Raw genomic sequence first — 23,453 nt, forward strand, 5'->3', positions numbered from 1 at the left:
CCATCTGTGATTCATTGAAATCTCATCTTTCCAATGTTTCAATTCTAATGGGATCTGGTTCATCATCTCATCAACAGAAATGAGAGGGTCAGGAAGGAAAAGCTTCCCATCTCCTGGTATCTTAGTTTATGTAAATGGTTTAATTGTTGGTTTTACAAGATTACGGGAGGAAGAGAATAAGGGGTCAAACAGTTAGGAAAAGCATGAAAGGAAGAGGTTTTTTGTTATATTAAAGTACTTTCTCTAAAGAAACATAGAAACTCACTTACCCCTCCGCTATACTTCTGCCCTATCCATGACCATAGTCATGTGTTAAAGTCAATTTTTGTGGTCCTGCTAATTTTTAAAGTTTACCTTAAACCAACTAATGAAAGCCACTGCAGTGCAAAGAGATTTAGAACAGTGGTCCTCAAATTTTATTACATATCAGAATCACAAGGAGAAGGGCTTGTTAAACAGTGAGCAGTGGGCCCCATCTCAGAGTTTCTGATTCAAGAACTCTGAGGGTCGGGCCCAGAAATGTGCATTTCTAACAAGTTTCCAGGTGATGCTGTAGGTCCAGGGAGCATACTTTTTGGAAACACTGTTCTAGAGGCAGGGTCCTTTTTACACCAAGAGAGATGGCCTCTCCCTTTCTCCCTATGTATCATATGGACATTACAAGTTATTGTTATAATGGGGACACACTGGAAGTAGCTTAAATATCCATCAGTAGGGAAATGGTTACTTAAATTATGTTGCATCAAAACTGTGTAATACTGTGCAGTCACTAAAAAGAGTGAGCTAGATCTGTGTGTACTGAATGGAAAGGAAATATTAAATGAAAAAATAATAGGACAGCTGTGGCATAGCTACACAATGGAATATTATTCAGCTCTATAAGGGAATGAATTTCTGATACAAGCTACAACGTGGATTAACCTGGAAAACATTATGCTAAGTGAAAGAAACTAGTCACGAAGAGCATATTTTCTATGATTCCATTTATACAAAATTTGCAGAATAGGGAAAGGTACAGAGACAGAACATAGACTAGTATTGCTCAGAATTGGAGAAAATCAGAGGATATAAGGATGATAGCTAAAGGATGCGGGGTTTCTTTTTGAGGTGATGAAAAATCCTAAAATTGATTGTGGAGATGGTTGTACATATACTGAATTGTACAGTTTAAATGGGTGGATTGACATGTACTCACTGCTATATTTAAAATGGATAACCAACAAGGACCCAATGTATAGCACGGGGAACTCTGCTCAATATTCTGTAACAGCCTAATTGGGAAAAGAATTTAAAAAAGAATAGATACGTGTATATGTATAACTGAATCACTTTGTTGTACACCTGAAACTTACACAACACTGTGAATCAACTATACCCCAATATAAAATAATAAGTTAAAAAAATAAATGGGTATATTGTATGGTATGTTAGTTATATCTTCATAAAGCTACTTAAAAAAAAGTAACAGGGCAATATATATTGTATAATCCCGTCTATTTGTAGAAATAATATACAATATGTATACATATACATGCATGTAAATGCATAGCAAAAGGTCTGGAAACATTAGGGAGGCTGGTGAATGATGTCTTACACTTTGCTCTGGGTAATCCTGCACTGTTTAATTTTTTTTACTATGGAAATATTTTTGTGTCTAACTTAAAAAATATAATGGTGACCAAACAGTTGTAGCTGGGTCTTAGAACCCTTAGCTCTGTCACGTTTTAGCTTGGCTTTTGTTGATCTAGGCTGGCGGTAGGAATGGAGATGTGAAAGTAACCCCGAGAGTTCATTCTTTCTTCAACTGATTTTTTATGTTATAATATTTTCTGTGGTGGTGTAGAGGTACCACTCCATATTGCTATTGAAAAACATTGTATGCTCTCTTTAAAACTCTATTAAGGGTTTCCCTGGTGGCGCAGTGGTTGAGAGTCTGCCTGCCGATGCAGGGGACATGGGTTCGTGCCCCGGTCCGGGAAGATCCCACATGCCACGGAGCGGCTGGGCCCGTGAGCCATGGCCGCTGAGCCTGCGCGTCCGGAGCCTGCGCGTCCGGAGCCTGCGCGTCCGGAGCCTGTGCTCTGCAACGGAAGAGGCCATAACAGTGAAAGGCCCGCGTACCGCAAAAAAAAAAAAAAAAAAAGTCTATTAAAAATTATGTTCTCACTAACTGAGATTTTTTAAGTCCAAGCACTAACAGAGACTGGGGTTTTTTGGTATCTAATCTTAGGTGTATGGTTGTCAAGGGAACAAGCTAGAGAAGTGTTTAATGTGTAAATGTTATCATTGTTTTAAAATTAGCAATCACACAAGCTCCAGCTTCAAAAGGCATTGAAAGTAGCTGTCAGGGGAACAGATCCATGGGGAAAAACTATTTAAAGAAGTCTCACTCTGAAGGATACCCTAGTGCACAACTACAGTGGGAAGGACATGAGTTTAGGCTAAAAGTGGAATCCTAGTTACCAGCTAGTTATGTGACTTTGGGAAAGTCTCTATCCCCTACGGGCCAGTTTCCTTATCGGTAATGTGCGTAGTGGATGTGAGGATTAAATGTGACAATTTATGGGAAAGTAAGGTGCATAATAAATATCCACTTATTTTCCTTCCATTTGAGCCAAACAGGGAAGGTGTCAGAGGAAATGTTGATCAGAAGTGATGGGTGTGCCAAAGAAGGTGTCCATCTGGTTGGCTTCATCTGCTCCAGCAGACTGTCTCCACTGAATAGGCTTCTGGAAACTAGGCTGTCAAAGAAAGTGCCTGGAAATAATTTTGATACCTGATAGGCTCGAATTCCTAGAATTCTGAACCAATTCCGGGAGAATTCATGATGGAGTTAGCAGTGCAAAATACTTTTACTCAAGTAAGGAAGGTTAACCAGGGTTTGCTTAAGTAGTAATTGGTGAAGTCAAGAATTATTTCACTTCCCTCACTCCTTTACTACTGCTACAACTGTGGTTACTTCTTATGGAAAACGTCCATCCTTTGGCTTCACCCTGTTATCCCAGGTTGTTAACATCTTTTAAACCCCATACTACGGTGATTCATCAAATCATACCCTTCTTAGCATCTTCATTTTTTTAAAGTAACAACTTTAATTTTCATCTATATTATCATCTTGTATGTATCCATTAGTAGTCATTCCCCATCTACCCCCAACCCCTTTCCTAACCCTAGACGATCATTAGTCTACTATTTATCTCTATAGTTTTACCTATTCTATATATTTCATGTAAATGGAATTATACAATGTATGGTCTTTTGTGACTGGTTTCTTTTACTTAGCATGGTGTTTTCAAGGTTCCTCCACACTATAGTATGCATCAGTACTTTTTTCCTTTTTATGACTAAATAATATTCCGTTGTATGGGTATACCACTTTTATAAAAATCCATTCATCCATTCATGGACATTTGGGTTGTTTCCACTTTTTGGCTATTGTGAATAATCATGCTGTGAACATTCATGTGTGAGTGTCTGTATGGACGTGTTTTCATCTATCTTTTGTATATACCTAGGAGTGGAATTGTCGGGTGATATATCATTGTGTTTAATCTTTTGAACAACTGCCAGGGTGTTTTCCCAAGTGACTGTGTTTTACGTTCCCATCAGTAAAGTATGAGGATTCCAATTTTTCTATATTCTTGCCAACATGTGTTATCTATCTTTTTGATTATTGCCATACTAGAAGGTGTGAAGTGGTATCTTATGGTTTTGATTTGTATTTCCCTGAGTACTAATGATATTGAGCATCTTTTCATTTTTGCTTATGGCCACTTGCATATCATCTTTGGAGAACTGTCTCTTCAGGTCAGTTCTCCATTTTTTTAGCTGAGTTATTTATCTTTGTATTATTCAGTGGTAAGAGTTCTTTATATATTCTAGACACAAATCCCCTAGCAGATACATGATTTGCAAGTATTTTCTCCCAGCACCTTCAGTTTTGTGGTCCCTTATTGGTCTTCCATAACTACTCTGCCAATCTTCAGTCCTTTATCCATTCGACCATATGATCTTTGCTACTGCTTTACCTTAGTAGAGTTAATGGGACAGATAGTCAAGGCAAATTTCTGGAAGACTTCTGATTTTTCATTATTCTCTAAACATATGTTATTCTTTTATACTTAAGTATCTTTGCACTCATCCCTTCTCCCTGGAATGCCCTTACTTAAATTTCTTGGTCTGGTAAACCCCTATGTATTCATAACGATCCATCTTAAATGGTAAACGGTAAAACTGGAATTCCAGTTTCGACCTAAACTCAACATTCTTCCCACTACAGTTATGCAGTGGGTAATTCTGCAAAGTGAGACGTCTGAAAACAGTTTCTCCCATGGATCTGTTCTTCTGACAGCTAATTTCAATGCCTTTTAAAGCTGGAATTTGTGTAACCTAGGCAGAGTTGGCAGCTTCTGCTTTACCCCCCTCTTAGCCCATCAATATTACCTATCAGTGAGATCCACAAGCTCTAGAGTCTAATTTGTTGTTTCTGTCTGCGTGTGATCTAGTGCTGGGGTACATGGTGAATGATTAATAAATGTCAATAGATTGTAATTATTGTTATTTATTATTAATATTATTATTATCATTGAAAGGGATAATACATATAAAGAGCCTAGCCCAGTACCTGGCACAGAGGAAGTACCCAATGCTTTTTACTGCTCTTATTGATATTGTTTATGGAATAAATGAATTTGGATAGCGCTTATAAGTCACTTTCACATATGCTTGCCTCATTAATATGTGAAACAATTTTGTGATGTACAAAAGGCAACAATTATTATCCCTATTTTATAGATTGGGAAACTGAAGCTCAGGAAAGTTAGAAGGCTTGCCCAAATTCACTTGCCCACTAAGGGACAAAAACCAGGACTTGAACACAGGTTTTCTAAATGTAAATTTGTATTTCTTCTAATCTTGCTCTAAAATCTATTCTCTTTTTAATGTCTTTAAATATTAAGTTTTCACTGAATATAAATATAAAAAGATATATTAAAGGCTAAAAGATAATTTGGCACGAATGATACAGTAAAGATTTTATTCTTAATAGAAATAACAGAATTACACAGAGTGTCTTCATGCCTGCCTGCCCTTCCTCCCTTCCCCTGTCAAAATGGGGGTGAATGGGGGAACCAAAGAGAAAAAAATGTTAACTGCCATTTGGAAACATCCCTGTTAGGACAAGGAGGCCATAAGTAGGGTACCATGTTTCAGCCTATCAAGCTTGAAAACGCCTCCCAGCTCCAGATGTCTAGATGCCTAATGGATATTTTCTCATGTTAAGATTGGTGCCTATCAGATTGCTCTTCCATACTGCCCTCCATTTTACCTATTTATTTTCTCTGTTCAACTTTAGTTGTAAAGTCAATGACAGATTTGGTTGTATTGTCTCAAGTTATTATCTATGTAATAGACTGCTAAAGAAATGGCTTTTCTCAAGAGCCTATACAAATTAACTTGCATTGCTTTCCAGTGGGCTAACTTCATGAAATACTTATCCTAAGGTAAATGTTTGGGTTGCTGATCGTGTCATGTTGATGAACTGTACCCTATTTAAAAGTTTTATGATCATAAGGTAAGCAACTTTTAAAATATATTATTAGCATAAGAAAGGCATAATGATTTTAGAATAAGTTATATTTTATAAAAGAGGAACTTGAATAATCCAGATTGTTGAAGTTTTTATTAAAATGATACTTTTTATTTCTTTATTTCAGTTTCCTCAATGTCACCTAGAATATAGGGAAATGAATATATAATTTTTCTTAGGGATAGTTCTTCAGGTACTCAGGTTAGGGTACAATAGGTTATTCTAATACTTCCAATTGAGTGTGTATCTTTAGTATATAAGTTGGAAGAGAGTCTACCACCTTTCCTTTTAGGCCACTTTACTGTATCATTACCCTGCTCTTTCAAATGAGTTTTTTTGTTGTTTTGATATTTAGCATGTTTTAAGTGATAGAGAGGACCAGTAGATACCAACCAAGAGTTAAATATGCTCAAATACATACTTTCAATTTCTGATTGTCTCTTGCTAGTATATAAAATACTGTTTGTTACTGATTATTCATCTTATATCTTGCAACCTTGAAAGACTGACTTATTAGTTCTAGAAGCTTTTTTGTAGATTCTCTAGGATTTTCTACATAGACAACCATTTTACCTATAAATAAAGATAATTTTATTTCTTCCTTTCCAGTCTGATGCCTCTTATTTCTTTTTCTTGCCTTATTGCACTGGGTAGAAACTCCAGAAAAATGTTGAATAGAAGTGATCAGAGTGTACATTCTTTTTTTTTTTTTTTTTTTTTTTTGCGGTACATGGGCCTCTCACTGTTGTGGCCTCTCCAGTTGTGGAGCACAGGCTCTGGATGTGCAGGCTCAGCGGCCATGGCTCATGGGCCCAGCCGCTCCGCGGCACGTGGGATCTTCCCGGACCGGGGCACGAACCCATGTCCCCTGCATCAGCAGGCGGACTCTCAACCACTGCACCACCAGGGAAGCCCCAGAGTGTACATTCTTGCTTTGTCCTAATACTAGGGGGAATGCATTCATTCTTTCAGCATTAAGTGTGATGTTAGGTTAGGTATAGATTTGAGGAAGTGTCTTTCTGTTCCTAGTTTGCTGAGAGTTTTGTGGGTTTTTTTCCAAATCGAAATTGTTGTTGGATTTTGTCAAACACGTTTTTGCACCTATTGAGATGATCTTATCATTTTTCTTTTTTAGTCTATTAATGTGAATTATATTAATTGATTTTTGAATGCTAAAGCAACTATGCATTATAGGAATAAACACCACTTGCTCATGATGTATTATCCTTTTTATATATTATTAAGTTTGATTTGATATAGTAGGAATTTTTGCATCTATGGTCATGAGGGTCTTTGGTCTTAGTTTTCTTTGATTATCTTTGTCTGGTTTCTGTAGGATAATAATGGCCTTGTAGAATGAATTGGGACATGTTTCCGCCTCTTAAGTTTCTGGATCTGTTTTTGTAGAATTGGTGCTATTTCTTCCTTAAATGTAAGGTAGAATTAACCAGGGAAAATTCAGTTTTATAGTATATATATGGCTACTCAGTTTATCTATTTCTTCTAGAGTAATTATTAGCAACTTGTGTCTTTCAAAGAATTTGTCCATTTCAACTGAGTTGTCAAATTTATAGGCATACAGTTGTTCATATTTTCTTGTTATCCTTTTAATATTTGTAGAGTCGCTACTGATATCACCTCTCTCAATGCTGTTATTGATAATTTGTATTTTCTCCATTTTTTTTCCCCCTAATCAGCCTGACTGGAGTTTTATCAGATGTATGAATCTTCTCAAAGAGCCAGCTTTTTGGTTGCTTTTTAAACATTTCTCTATTTTCCTGTTTTATATTTCATTCATCTCCACTTTGATCTTTATTATTTCCATTCTCCTGTTTAATTTGGAATTAATTTGCTCTGCTCTTTCTAGTTTCTTGAGGAAGCTGAGATCTTTCATCAGACCGATAATAGTCTTTGCTCTGAAATCTATTTTGTCTGATATTATAGTCATGCCAGGTTTCTTTTAATTCGTGTTAGCTTGGCATATCTTTTGCCATCATTTTACTTTTATTTTTAACTAACATACAGTAAAACTGATTTTTTTAAATTGATCTATACATATGTGAGTTTTCACAGATATATTGTTTCATGTAATCATCACCACAATTAAGATGCAGGACTGTTCTATTATCCTAACGTACTCTCTCTTTTTTTTTTTATAAATTTATTTATTGTATTATTTATTTATTATTTTTGGCTGTGTTGGGTCTTTGTTGCTGTGCGCGGGGGCTTTCTCTAGTTGTGGCGAACGGGGGCTACTCTTCATTGTGGTGCGTCAGCTTCTCATTGCGGTGGCTTCTCTCTTTGTGCAGCACATGCTCTAGGCGCGTGGGCTTCAGTAGTTGTGGCACGCGGGCTCAGTAGTTGTGGCTCATGGGCTCAGTAGTTGTGGCTCACGGACTCTAGAGCACAGGCTCAGTAGTTGTGGCACACGGGCTTAGTTGCTCCGTGGCATGTGGGAACCTCCCGGACCAGGGTTCGAACCCATGTCCCCTGCATTGGCAGGCGGATTCTCAACCACTGCACCACCAGGGAAGCCCCTAACATACTCTCTTGTTACACTTGGTAGTCACACTCATCCCTACCTCTAAGCCCTGGATACTACTGATCTGTTTTCTGTCACTGTGTTTTTGTCTTTTGAGAATATTATGTAGATGACATCATACAGTCTGTGAGCTCTTGAGACTGGCGTCTTTTACTTTGTGTAATATCTTCAAGATCCATTTACTTTGTTTTGTGTATCAGTAGTCTATTCCTTTTTATTGTTAAGCAGTATTCCACGGTGTGGAATTTTGTGGGGTCTCTTTTTCCTGATCCTCCATCTCCACCATCTCCCCAGTACTCCCAGTTCTGTAGGGCTCTCCTTATGGTCCTCTGGCCTGAAAGCTGAGACTTCATCTGATCAAAAAAGGTTCCTCTCAGAATTTTAGGAATTTGCTGTCACCACTGTTACCGCTGTCACTGTTGCCACCACCAGTGCCTTGGAATTGCCTGGGGATTGGGGCTCAGAGGAAAACAGAGGGGAAAAAAGTGAAATGGATCTTTCTCCACTCCCTGTGAGCTTTCAGAATCCCTTTCCTTGCTCTTCCAGCCAGAAGTAGAGCTTTCTCAGTCTGCTCCCAGATGACTGCCTCCAGGTTATATGATGCCTTAAGTCCAGGCTCGGGTACACTGGGGGGGAAAGTAGGGAGTAGGGTGGGGACTCAGCATGAGTTTGGTGGCACGTTCCTTTCTGATTTCTTCCCCAGTTCTTCTGTTTTCGTTAACGTATTTTCTATGTATTTTTAAGCTTTGTGAGGTGGAACCTCACACTTATTCTAGAGCAAACTTTTTCCCAGTACTGAGACAAATCCTTTTGAGTTCTTTACCCAAAGCCCTAGTATTATGACGTTACCGGTCTTGTGGTTTGAACAGGATCTGTTTCCAGCATTTGGCGAACCTTGAAGAGTGTTCCCTGTGCTCCTTTTAGGTGGTTCTTTCCCCCAGACAAATGCACTCATCAGTACTCATCTATATACTTGAGGGGGGATTGTTTGTAGATCTCCATAGCCCTCTCTCTGTGCAGAGCTCCCCTCTTGTATTCTGCCCTACAAACCTAGCTGCCCTAAGACACTCAACCCTGGGAAAATGCTGGGCTTCACCTGGGTTCCCACTCCCTGTACCTCTGGAAACTCCAGGCCATAAACAATCATGGGGCTCCGCTAACTTGTTTCTCCTCTTTCACAGATCTTCTCCATCCAGCCTGAAACTCTTATTTTTTATATATTTTGCCTGATTTTGAGTTGTTTCAAGAAGTAAGGTAAATCCACTCCCTGTTACTTCATCTTTGCTGGAAACAGAAATCTATGGGCTATACATTGACCCTTGAACAATGCGGGGGTCAGGAGTGCCAGCCCTCCATGCAGTCGGCCCTACATATCCGCAGTTCCGCATCTCCAGATTCAGCCAATCGCAGATCGTGTAGTACTGTAGTATCAATATTTACTATTGAAAGAAATTCACATGTAAGTGGATCTGTGCAGTTCAAACCCATGTTGTTCAAGGGTCAGCTGTAATTAAATGCTAAATTTAATTACAGACTCCAGATGCCTAAGTCTTTTAGAGATTTGGTTAGAGAGAGCTTTACATAGGAGGTCAAATTTGAACTCGGCTTTGAAGGAGGGAGGATATTCTATGTGAAAAATAGAATAAAATAGCATAATTTAGCACAATAAATTGGCATAAATAAAGGTACTGGAAAAGGAGTAAGCCTGAGTTTTTACCGATGAGGTAGTCTGGAGAACAACCTGATAAGGTGGGTCAGCATACTTAGGGAAATAATGAAAAATAAGGTTGAACAGTTGAGTTGGGGCCAGATTAGAGAAGTCTTTAAAGCCTTATATAATGATATAATGCAGTGATGGAAAGCCATTAGCAGTTTTTAAACTCCAAGCAGTGTTATATAATGAGAATAGAGTTTTAATTAATATCTGTTCCTTTTCTGTCCTCTGAATGAAATGAACAGTGTCTCATAAAATCATGACTGTGATATTGCTTTGATCAAATACATTACATTTACTTAAAGATTAGAGTAAACCTATTCCTCTACCTTCTCTTCTTTTAGTTCCTTAATCTTTGTTCATAAAACAATTTTAAAGTTAATAATTTTTATTGCTCTTCTTAGGATGCATTTCCTTTTTACTCCACTTCCTTTTTGAAATTACGTTGATCAAAACTAGGTAGAATCTGCTAGTAAGTTATTGCCAATGCAGAATTTAGTGGAAAGATGTGCTTATCAGATTACTTTTTAATACGTGAGAGTGTCAATCTACCTTTTTTTCCACAGTAGCATTCTATTTATTTTGAAAGCCATTGACATCCAACCAACTTTTGGTATACATTATTTGTAGCTCATCAGGTTTCTATATTATAGTTGTGTAATGTCAGTACATACCCTCCTCTCTTTTATCGTGACCATTTAAAAATTTATCAAACTCATTTAAAATGTTTCAGTCCTTCAGAGTATGACATATGTACCTCCCTCTATTTAATAGTATTTGAAGTTTCGATATATTAGGTAAATTTACTACAGAGAAGAGAAGAACCTTTTCTTTAAGAACCTTTTTCTTAATGCTTATTTTTTCCCTAAAAGGATGTGAAAAAGAAATAAAAAAGAAAATATGGGGATGTTAATAGAAGAGGGAAAGGGAAATAATAGAGTAAAGAAATTGAGAACAGACAATAATCCCCTCATAAATAGAACCCAAGGCTCAGAAAAAAATAGAAAAATAGAGAACTAAGATAAGGATTGAGTTAGAAAGAAGTTGAGTTTAAAGCAGTAAAAATAGTTTAAAGACACTCCAAAAAGACTAATGGGAAACTTTGAGCAATTTTGCATAAAACACAGCTGTATCTGTATATCGTGGATTAGCATGCAGAAATAGACAAAAATGTTTATAGAATTCTGGCAAGAGGAATCAGTACAAATTTGGTGGAAGAAAATGATTTTATAATAAAAGGACACATTTTAAGTGTGCAAGGTATCTTCAAGAATATTCCTAGAGTTAAATAGGGGGAAAGATTATAACAGTGAAAGCAAAAGGTAGACGTACAGAGGGCAGATGAGAATTGTGGAAGAGAATGACCCCCCTTTTTCTTATTTTTATTTTCTAATTTTGTATTATTTTTATATTTTCTTGGTCGTGCTGCGCAGCATGTGGGATCTTAGTTCCCCGACCAGGAATCAAACCCGCGCCCCTTGCCTTGGAGGTGCAGAGTCTTAACCACCAGGGAAGTCCCCCCTGCCCCACTTCTTTTCATGTGTACATTCTTCACAAGATTAGAGTATAAAAGTTGTTTAGAAAAATGACTGTACTTCTGTACGACAAAGTATGTTGTAGAGGAACTTTAGTTTTTTTTCTCTTTAGACACAGCTGGGATAGTACAGATAACAACATGCAAACAAGATATTTAGGTCTGTATGAAAACAGTCTGAATTGACAGATCTTATTTGGATAAGGACAGCAATAATCAGGAATAAAATTAGCAAATATGGAATTGGATAGTGGGATTATTTGTGCATTTGAAAATAAAGGTTATGAAATGTATAGAAAGGGAAACTACTTTACATGCAGTGAAAACAAATGCAAAACCTCTCAAAAGCGGACAATTTGCCAAAGGTAGATAAATTAAGCTTAGGATAGAAAATACTCAGAATGTGATAAAAGTGGTCTAGGAGCCTCAGCTTCCTTTCTGTGGGGATGCCAGATTATACTGAGAATGGTTAGAGGATTTTTTTTTTTAATAGTGCAAATGGAAGCAAAATGATCAAATCTGTGAAGAGGGTAAAAGCTACTAGTGTCTTAGCTGAACTGTTGAGATTTTAAAGATTGAGTAGAAACCTCAACAAGCAGTTTTAATGGAATATGGACCAAATGAGAAATGACACAGGTAATGATACAGGAAACATTAGCCATGCCTTTTTTCAAAGGGGAAAAGAAGGAATAATAAATAGTAGGAAAGAAGCCTACTGACATTACTCAGTTCTCAGTATAAAATATTTGTAGGAATATTTTAGAGACAGGAGGGCCAGCAAATGAGCTGAGAAGGTTTTGGGTTTTTTTTTTTAGTGGAAGAAAATAACTGATTAGATAAAATCATTGCTTTTGACTGAAGAAGCCATGATTGCCTTTCAAAGATATTATCCACATATACCTTAGAGAGGAAGATTCAAAAGTTATTTGCTGAATAAAAATAAAGTAAGATGGCATACTGTACCTAGTTTCATCTGATGGGTATCTTGATATCTCTCTTTTTTGCCAGTACCCAAGGTATGATAAATTTCCCAAGATAAACTATATGCTTTAACTTGCCAGTAGCTATTAAAACTTTAAAAGTATATGTTGTTTAAACCAACAATTCCACTTCTAGGAATCTCTCCCACAGATCTACTCACACAAGTAAGTATATGTACAAGGAAGGTCATTGCAGCATTGCTTGTAATAGCAAAAGTTGAGAGACCAAAAGTGAGGAATGGATGAATAATTATGGTAGACCCCATACCCCATGAAATTCTGTGCATCCACTAAAAAGTATGAAGTAGATTTGTGTGTACTGAGACAGAGGGCTGTCCGTGTTACACACTCAGGTGAATTTGTGTGTGTGTGTGTGTGTGTTTTTGTGGTACGCAGGCCTCTCACTGTTGTGGCCACTCCCGTTGCAGAGCACAGGCTCCGGATGCGCAGACTCAGCGGCCATGGCTCACGGGCCCAGCCGCTCCGCGGCATGTGGGATCTTCCCGGACCAGGGCACGAACCCACGTCCCCTGCATCGGCAGGCAGACTCTCAACCACCGCGCCACCAGGGAAGCCCAGATGAATTTAAAAAATGCGTAACAGGGGACTTCCCTTGCGGTCCAGTGGTTGAGACTCCGCACTTCCACTGCAGGGGCGCAGGTTCTATCCCTGGTTGGGGAACTAGGATCCCGCATGCTGTGCGGCCCGGAGGGCCCCCCGCCCCACCAAAAAAGATACGTAACAGTAAGTGTAGTATCCTACTTTAAAAACTCCTATATGCATATGTGTAGAAAGTGGCCTGGAAGTATATATACTAAACTGCTAACAGTAGTTACTCTTAGTAAGTAGAAGAGGTGGACTTTACTTTTCTATTTTTATCCTTCTGTATTTTTACAACAAACATATATCTAAATTTTTTAAACCTGAAATTTATCTGAAGGAGAAAAAAGCCAAGCCTTTAGGAGCCAACCTTTTCCCCCCAAACCCTGGTTCAATTCCTCTTCTCTCATCTTGGCCTGTACAGTTTACCACAAATAAGCACTATAGGCACAATTTATTTTATTATTGAGAGTAGGTTCACAAATAAAGTTCCTGGTTTCTAGTTAGCTTGTTACAAAATTCAAGTTCTACATGTTGTTGTTGTTTTTGTTCTTTTTTTTCGGTACGTGGGCCTCTCACTGTTGGGGCCTCTCCCGTTGCGGAGCACAGGCTCCGGACGCGCAGGCTCAGCGGCCATGGCTCACGGGCCCAGCCGCTCCGCGGCATGTGGGATCTTCCCAGACCGGGGCACGAACCCATGTACCCTGTATCGGCAGGCGGACTCTCAACCACTGCGCCACCAGGGAAGCCTGTTGTTGTTTTTAATACCAAGTGGTGGCTTCTGGGTAAAGTCTGGTTTGTTTGGTCAAGCATTAACTGAACATTTGTTAAGTGCCAACTGTGTTCCAAGCACTGGGGAATTCAAACATCCTAGTCCCTCAGCTCTTCTACCTGATGGTTCCCTCCTCCTCAGTGGCTTGGCCATCCCATCCCCAGCCCCAGTGGTCGCATTCAGGACTTCCCAGTTCTCGTATGCTCACCTACGTTTGAAAGGCAATCCCCTTAAACTTACTGCAATTTAGACTCCATACGTGAATTTTCAAAAAGCCACTGCCTACCTTCGCCATTAAAATAGTTCCCTAAAATGGGCATCTCTTTTTACCTCTACTTCTCTAAATAACAAGAACAGGAGATGATTTAGCAATGGAGAAAGGAAAATATTGAGGGGGCGCGGGGGTGGGGAAATGTTTGTGTTTACAAAGGAAAAGGGGCATTTGTGAAAGAGTTGATATTTGTGAACAAAAACATATGTCAATCACTGTTGGAGAGAGGAAAGTATGATACATAATCCTGTTCTAAAGTATATGTATAATGTATAAATATTTTTGGAGTAAAAATATTTATATCTCTCTCCAGAGAGAAAGTGGCTGGATCACATTATCTCTTTGAAGTTCTAGTTCTGTAGATTCAAGCATTTTCTTTAAAAAGCAATTTAAAAATTATGACGAGAAGATGTTTAGACTAAGATTTATATTATACATATGTGCAGGATCACTATTTCTGAAACTGCATTCTTCAGTATGTCGTGCCTTTTGCTTCTTAAATCCATGAAACACGACTTTAAATAAAAGTTTTATTTGGGGTCATTAAAATAAGAAGGGGATAGAATAATCCTTGCTATTAGTTCTTGTTGTATTACATTATTATATTACATTATATTATTAGAAAGTAATTTGTAGGACTTCCCTGGTGGTGCAGTGGTTAAGAATCCTCCTGCTAATGCAGAGGACATGGGATTGAGCCCTGGTCCGGGAAGATCCCACGTGCCGTGGAGCAACTAAGCCCGTGTGCCACAACTACTGAGACTGAGTCCACGAGCCACAACCACTGAGCCCGCATGCCACAACTACTGAAGGCCGTGCACCTAGAGCCGGTGCTCTGCAACAGAGAGAAGCCACCGCAACGAGAAGCCCGCGCACCGCATGGAGGAGTAGCCCCCGCTCGCCGCAGCTGGAGAAAGCCCGTGCGCAGCAACGAAGACTTAATGCAGCCATAAATAAATAAATAAACAAACTAACAAATAAATAAATCTAACTAGTAAGAACCTGCTGTATATATTAAAATAAATAAATAAATAAAAGTAATTTGTGTGAGTAGCTTCATGATTTTTTATAACAGTACATTTCCATTTTTGAAACTACGGACTCCATCTTGCAAAAATCTTTTTTTTATTCTCCATTTTTTTATTGTGATAAAATATGCATACCATAAAATTTACCATCTTAGCCATTTTTAAGTGTACTGTTCAGCAATATTAAATACATTCATAATGTACATCCATTACCACCATCCATCTCCAGAACTCTTTCCTTCTTCACAAACTGGAACTAATTCTGCACATGGGAAAAGAAAGTGTACATGGTAATTTTTTTTCGAAAATACTGTGAGAGCCAATGGTTATATAAATAAGTGAATGTATATACTCTTTCCTTATTTGTTCTTAATCCAAATTAATCTTAATGTTATCTTTTTTCTACAGTGAGTTAAATATATATTGCCACATATCAAGTAGGCTGTTCAGTTTTTTCTTCTTCTGAGTCATTATTCTACTGGCTTTATGTTCCAAATATATTCCCCACACATTAATACGTCAAGAGAATTCTAGCACACAGAGATCTGTATTCCCATTTTACCTTGCCGAGCGGCTCATCTCATGTTCTTGTTGTAGGGGTTTGACCAGCTCCGACTTGAAGGGTTGCTCTGTGACGTGACCCTGATGCCAGGGGACACAGATGACGCCTTCCCTGTGCACAGAGTCATGATGGCCTCTGCTAGTGATTACTTCAAGGCTATGTTCACAGGTAGCTTGCCTTTCTAAACTCTGCTTCCACGTTAAAACAGTATGAAAAATATGTGTTTAAATCCTTGTATTGGTAAAGGAAGATTCAGTTCTTTTGGTCAGTGTCTTTACAAGAAGAAAGAGGAGTTTCAAAAGGAATAGACACCCAGTATGTACAGTTGTGGGTGGCCCTTTTTTAACCTGGAAAACGGATGTACCTTTCTTATTCTTCTGTCCACCTTTATCTCATCGCTTTGCTTTCCCAGACACATATCTGAACGGGCCATCAGAGATTAATACAACCCCCACTAATACAATCTCTAATCCCTCAAAAGATCTGAAGTGACAGGAGAACATTTTGGAAGCACTTGCATCGTATACCACCTCCATTAGTATAGAGATATTCCTTTTTAAGTACTCTCTTTTAACTATAAAATATGCAGAAACCTGACTCTGATACAAATGCTGCACAGAATAAAATTTCCCTGATTTTATCATATCTAGTTAGCAGCAGAAGTGAGTTTGACCTTAATTAAATTATCCACGGTCATTTAATGGAATGTCTTTTTATTTAAGGTGGAATGAAAGAACAAGATTTAATGTGCATTAAGCTTCATGGCGTGAGCAAAGTCGGTTTAAGGAAAATTATTGATTTCATTTACACTGCAAAGCTTTCTCTTAATATGGACAACCTTCAAGACACACTGGAAGCTGCCAGTTTTCTACAGATTCTGCCGGTTTTGGACTTCTGCAAAGTATTTCTCATATCTGGGGTAAGACATTTTCAAATCAAATCTTTTCCTGCGGTGGACTCCGTCATAGCCTGTTTAGAGTAGACTCATGAATCTATTGTATAGACGTGAAACTCTGGCCATTAGAGAGAGGTGTCATGTCGTATATGGTCTAGAAGCAGGTCGATGGGAAAATATTACAGGTGCATTTTTACAAAATAGAATCATTTAAGAAAAGCCTTCTGTGTAATCAAATGACATTAGACAGTAATAGTGTTTGATAACGATATATTCCTTAACCTGTTTGTTAACGTTACGTATTATAATTTGGTTTTATTCACCTTAATGATTTTATACAAACAGGTTCCTTAAATGGAATTCTGTGGGAAAGTAATCTGAGGTTCTAGAAGTCTTTTAAGATAGACTCAGTCATTTTTTCTTCCTTTAAATATGGGAGTTGGATCCTGAGAAGAAGTAACATCGATGTGTAAATCTGTAAGGATATGAGTCTTGATTCCATAGAGACACATCACCTACTGAGTCATTTTCAGCCTTTTTTAATAGATAAAAGAGGGTACATACAACCACCAATCAGTGAACTACTTACAGTCACCCGGTTCCTGAGGACGGTGCCTCATTTTAGTTGAGACCCTTAAATTAATAACACTTGATGCTTACACTTATCAATTCTTAACATTGCTTTGCACTGATCTTAGCAATACGTGGTTGTCCTGAGCCAAACTAGGTACAGTGCCATAATTTCCTTGGAACTAATCACTAACCATAGACACTGTTGACCTATTGTACTTATCCCTTAAGATATTCGTTGTGATCTGTTCCTTAGTTTGAAAGAAAAGAACCAAACTGGGTGAAGCATGATTTGTGAAGTTATAAACATATACACGTCAAAATAACAGTATTAAAAGATAATTTTGTTCTAGATAACTCTATTTAAAGCAAGTTTATCTCAAGATGATATCATAGTAATTTTGCAATATTGACAAATTTCCTGTAATTAGAATGTTGGTTCCTTAACCTCCTTGAAGCATTTATTATAACTATGTTTTTGCCCTTTTGAAAATTTCTTCATTTTTATAAACACTCAGTATTGTCTTAAAGGTTACGTTTTTCATTCCTAGTGTCTCTGCAGATATCCTAAAGCCCGTTTCTAAAGGAGAAGAGACATGTCCCTGACAAAGCTTACTTGTGCTATAGTTTATGCCAACACTCTTCGTTTTAGAACTTTCTTGCCTATGAGCTTTGAGGAAACAGCTCTTTTCTTAGTACCGTACAATTTACTTGTCTTTCATCCTGTTTGCTTAGGATATGTCTATGTGATTGTACGTTGGAAATCTTCCCTCTCAGAATCCATGCTAATTTTTGAGAAAAGTTGGTGGATTATTAGTTTAAGGATTAGTTTAAGGATAAAATCCAACTTTTCCTTTATCCTTCTTTCATGAATTCCATATCTTAGTTAAATATTCAGGCTTACTCTATTACCCCTTTCCTTCTCAGCAGTCAAATGAATCAGGAAAAACAGTAGCCCTGGGTGCCTTTCCTCTGTATAAGAACTGAAAGTTTCAAGATAATATAAATATTTTTCAAAGGTAGATTTGTTTTTATTTCTCCCACAAGCTAAGTTATTTTAGATAATTTTAAAATATAACAGCCTCATGATTGTGTGCTTAACCCAAATGTTTTGAGGAAATAGGTTTATGTTTTTAATGATATAGTAGGATTATAGTTCATATAACCAAAACACTACTTGGGTTTGAGCGTCTAGAAAGAAAAATTAGCTTCGAACACAGTTCTTTTGTATCCGTACTTAACCATTTGTGTGGATAAAGAGGAGCAGTGGTACATAAAATGTGAGTCAGCAAATCATCCACTAAGCATTTATATGTTAATTTTGAATGATAACTTTCAATATGATAATAATTGACAGATACACACTACTATACATAAAATAGATCACTAATAAGGACCTACTGTATAGCACAGGGAACTCTACTCAGTACTCTGTAATGACCTACATGGGAGAAGAATCTAAAAAAGAGTGGGTATATGTATAACTGATTCACTTTGCTGTATACCTGAAACTAACACAACATTGTAAATCAACTAAACAATAAAACTTTTTTTAAATAAAAATTAAGGGCTTCCCTGGTGGCGCAGTGGTTAAGAATACACCTGCCGGGCTTCCCTGGTGGCGCAGTGGTTGAGAGTCCGCCTGCCGATGCAGGGGACATGGGTTCGTGCCCCGGTCCGGGAAGATCCCACATGCTGCAGAGCGGCTGGGCCCGTGAGCCATGGCCGCTGAGCCTGCGCGTCCAGAGCCTGTGCTCCGCAACAGGAGAAGCCACAACAGTGAGAGGCCCGTGTACCACAAAAAAAAAAAAAAAAAAAAGAATACACCTGCCAATGCAGGGGACACGGGTTCGAGCCCTGGCCCAGGAAGATCCTACATGCTGCAGAGCAGTTAAGCCGGTGCGCCACAACTACTGAGCCTACGCTGTAGAGCTCACGTGCCACAGCTACTGAGCCCGCATGCCACAACTACTGAAGCCCACGCGCCTAGAGCCCGTGCTCTGCAACAAGAGAAGCCACTGCAATGAGAAGCCCGCGCATGGCAACGAAGAGTAGCCCCCGCTCGCCACAACCAGAGAAAGCCTGTGCACAGCAACAAAGACCCAACACAGCCAAAAATAAAAATAAATTAAAAATAAAATTTAAAAATAATTAAAATTAAAAAAATAAAATGAACAACTCTATATTGCTTTAAAAAAAAAAACGCAACAACCAATAATAAAGCCCCACTTGCCTTTGGTGCGATAGAGACGCCAGTTTTCTGTAAGGGAGCATCAGGCTCAATAGAACAAGAACCCCTCCCCTCCGACCTTTGCCTTCCTTTGCAGTAATACTTTTATCTTAGGGTTGTAATTAGTATTAGAGTTTATAGTATCTGGTACTTTTGTTCTTACTGAGTGATTTTCTTGGTAGTTATAGAAAAGAGGAGCATGAAAAGAAAACAGAAGGATGACAGTGAAGGATATAAAGCAGAGTAGGTAAAGTTTTCTATAAAACTAAAAACATTTACTGTCATATATCATGGAGATAATGGAAATTTACCTTTGTTTAGTTACATACCTACAAAAGTTACATTAGTTTTTGTCTTATGACACTGCATAACTACAGCATGCTAAATCCCATGCAGCCACTCCCTGATTTACAAACAGGTTGTGGTCAAATTTTTTGTTTACCATTTGTTTGCCGTTTGGAATTTGTAACATCTAGCGTTTTCCCCACATTATTACTGTTATGAAGGATTACAGGCTAGCTCGTAGAGCCCAATTTAATGTAAGGTTGCTGAAATAGAACATTTGTAATTGAGGTGGAAATATTACAATTTAAATTTAGTTATACAGAATAAACAGAGCAGAATGAAGGTAAGCAAGAAACCCTTTTCTTTTTTACATAAAAGCATATTTAATCAGAGAATGAAGCTGCCCCTGTGCTTTAGACTTGGTGTAGTCTTTCTTTAAACTCATTTTTTTTAAAGTGCTTATTTTTTTTTCTTGATACAGGTCTATCATTGGTTCCACCTGTACATTTATTGTCACTGATCAGGTTGGGGGGATCACAGTGAAGTGCAGAGACATTTATTGAGGTGACTGGGGTAAAGAGTGGGAGACCTTGGAAAACAAGGGAGGTGCATTTGTGGGAGAAAAGGCAACAATGAAGGGAATCAGAAGAAGTTATTAGAAAAGACGGCTTCTTTTGCTATAATGTGATGATAGCAGCAGGAAGCTTTGGGAATGTTCCTTTTGACGTAAGGGTTTCCTGTATAGTACATATATTTCACATTCCTTCTTTAATCTAAATTGGATTTATCCATTAAGATTAATTAACACGTCTTTCCAGGTAATGCTTTTGGGGAGGTTCAATGCAAATTAAAGAAAAAATTGTATAGATAATTTTACAACGAATCAAAACTGTTTCCCTCCCCACCAAACCAGTCTTGTTTTCCTTATTGCTAAGGCTGATATTCAGTAAGTAGTACCCAGATACCGGTTTTTTATGATCGAGCATCTATTCTGATTAGTTGGTGCTCAAATATTCTAAATATCATCCCTGCATATAACTTTATCCAGCCCATTCTTGCCCATCTGCCATCTGGGACTCTGAAGGGAAAGAAGAATCTCAGCCTGGGCCTAAACCAATTTATGCCCCCAAAGACCATTGTGATCACTAATACTGCAACCAGCAGAGGAAGTGCATTCAAAGTGAAAAGGAATAAGAAAATTGGCTTCCCCAAGCTGGACACACCATCAGTATTCACCTCGAATGGCACTTATCATCCGAAGAGAGACAAGACTGGGAGAGAAAGGCTTTAGTTTTCTTATCATCCCTTTGTTCTTCTAACCAAAAGGTCCCTTCCTTGTGTCCTGTGATGTTCTCACCTGTGGAAGGAGGCCCAGGAGAAGATGCCTGTTATATCCTCGACCCCCAAAAGTAGCTTGTTTGATCTCTTCCCAGTCTTTTTCTGTGGACGTGCTTTCTCTCTCTGCATTGGTTGTACTTGATGTCAGGCTGTCATTTTAATAAACTAGATAGCGCTAAGGAGAATTTGGTACACTGAATATCTGAGGAGTCCCCCCAAATTTGCCAGCTAATTTCTTAGTGTTTGCTCTCCCTTTGAGAGTACAAAAGCAGATACTCATTTGCTTTTTTTTTCCTAAATGGGAATTTATTTGTATAAGACACTGAATTTCAGCAACATAACATCACAGATTGCTGATGAAAGCTGTCATTAAAGTATCAAATTATGTTAATCATAGCTGAAAGCTGTCATTAAAGTATCAAATTATGTTAATATTGCAGCAGTGAATACCAGGATGTCAATGACAATTGAGAATTATGATGCTTAGAACTGCCTTTAGGATGACCATGAAGGTTGCTTGATTATAGTAGAATAATTTATAGTAATTTATATCAAGGAAACTTAAATGTACACTTGATTATTTTTAAAATAATGTCATTGGTTCTCATAAGCAGTTGAGAAATTTTGTCCTTTTTTGCTTCTCTATCCTTTAAAACTCTAATATAATTATTTGGCTTAACTTCTGTAATGACTCTTTGGAATTTTGGCCAGGGTATATATTCAGATGAAATTAGAGTTCTTTCTACTTATGAGTTTGGGGTTGTTTTTTTGTTTTTTGTTTTTTTTTTGCGGTACGCGGGCCTCTCACTGATGTGGCCTCTCCGGTTGCGTAGCACAGGCTCCGGATGCGCAGGCTCAGCGGCCATGGCTCACGGGCACAGCCGCTCCGCGGCATGTGGGATCTTCCTGGGCCGGGGCATGAACCCGTGTCCCCTGCATCGGCAGGCGGACTCTCAACCACTGCGCCACCAGGGAAGCCCGAGTTTGGTTTTTTTAATAAGCTTTAAATTCATGTTTTATATTTTAAAATGTAATGTATTCTGTTATGTACATGAATTGCATTGTATATTAATGTACATATTCATTATTTAATATTGTCTAGGCTAAATGATCAGGACTATGCAAGCTGAAGCACTTTTAAGAATTATGACTGAGAATGCATTAAAATGAACTATAATTGAATAATCCTGTATCTTTCCAAAAATTGTTTACCGCTATTCCATCATTTTTGATCTGTTTATATTGTTAACTGTTATTCTAGACTGTGCTTCTGCAATCCTTATAGCCTACAATTAATATTTTTAGCTTTGATTATATGCACTTCATAAAAATTAATTTCCTATTACATATTTTTCTTATCTGAGTCTCATTTAAAATTAATAAGGTTCTAGTAATTTGCTACGTTAATTCAGCAGATATTCTATTTTTAGTTGTATCTATCATCACGTCTTTAATTTATATATTGGTGATAATCGTAGTATTTAACCTTTGCTATATACCTACAGTGTGGTAGCTATTGTACATGAGCTATAGAAAATACTTAGTCTTTGTATCAAGAAGATGACAATTCAGAAGTTTATGAAATACCATTCTCTGGTGATTTTTTTTTAAAGGAAAGAGTAGGCAGCTATCTATATTGACTAAGTAGTCTGTCAAGGATTTTCCAGTCCTGTGCATTTGTATATCTGATATATAGAAGAGATTTTCCAAATGCCCTTAAATACAAGGTAGGTTTTTTTATCCTAGTGTTTTAGTAACTGTTTTCTTATTGAATGAAACTGAAGAAGGAAAGAGGAAGGAACTAAATACCTTGATCCCAGTTCTAAGTTACACAGTTTGGTTTCCGTTAACCTTGGTTTGTATTATATGCTATAAATTTAGATTTAAATTTGGTGACTAACAACCAATGCTATCATTTTGCCCATTTAAAATATACATTCTTTGTTGTTTTTATTTGTAATCATATCAGTAATGATAAGAATCTGCATACTTAGGAAATATATTTGTGTTTTCATCAACTTTTGCTTATCCATATTAGCAAACATCTTCAAAAATGAAAATTGGGACTTCCCTGGCGGTCCAGTGGTTAAGACTCCGCGCTTCCACTGCAGGGGGCGTGGGTTCAATCTCTGGTTGGGGAACTAAGATCCTTCATGCTACGTGGCACGGCCAAAAAAAGAAAAAAAAACAGTGAAAATTACCCTTGCTCTGGGGAAGGACTATGTCTTACTTACCTTATAAGGTGGACCTACTACCCCAAACAGGAATCCCTTCCACCTGGGGTGATTTGGGCAATGAGGCTTTAACTGTAACTTCATTTACACAACTTAAAATTGTATGAGACACCAACCTGCCACTCCTAAAAGTGGATTAAAATGTATTTATTATTATTATTTTTTTTTTTTTTGCGATACGCGGGCCTCTCACTGCTGTGGCCCCTCCCATTGCGGAGCACAGGCTCCGGACACGCAGGCTCAGCGGCCATGGCTCACGGGCCCAGCCGCTCCACGGCATGTGGGATCTTCCCGGACCGGGGCACAAACCC

General features: G+C 38.0%; 1 protein-coding gene across 11 annotated transcripts in view; it reads left to right on the plus strand.

Annotated features, from left to right (window-relative positions):
* Nucleotides 1-23,453, plus strand: part of KLHL13 (kelch like family member 13) — a 186,737-nt gene that overhangs the window by 148,990 nt on the left and 14,294 nt on the right. For all 11 annotated transcript variants that reach the window (XM_067722564.1, XM_067722572.1, XM_067722563.1 and 8 more), the window contains 2 exons: nt 15,626-15,758; nt 16,313-16,509. In XM_067722564.1, the coding sequence (XP_067578665.1) occupies nt 15,626-15,758; nt 16,313-16,509 (330 nt within the window). The remainder of the gene's footprint in view (nt 1-15,625; nt 15,759-16,312; nt 16,510-23,453) is intronic.

The sequence above is a fragment of the Pseudorca crassidens genome, chromosome X (assembly GCF_039906515.1).
Source record: "Pseudorca crassidens isolate mPseCra1 chromosome X, mPseCra1.hap1, whole genome shotgun sequence".
NCBI classification, from domain to species: Eukaryota; Metazoa; Chordata; class Mammalia; order Artiodactyla; family Delphinidae; genus Pseudorca; species Pseudorca crassidens.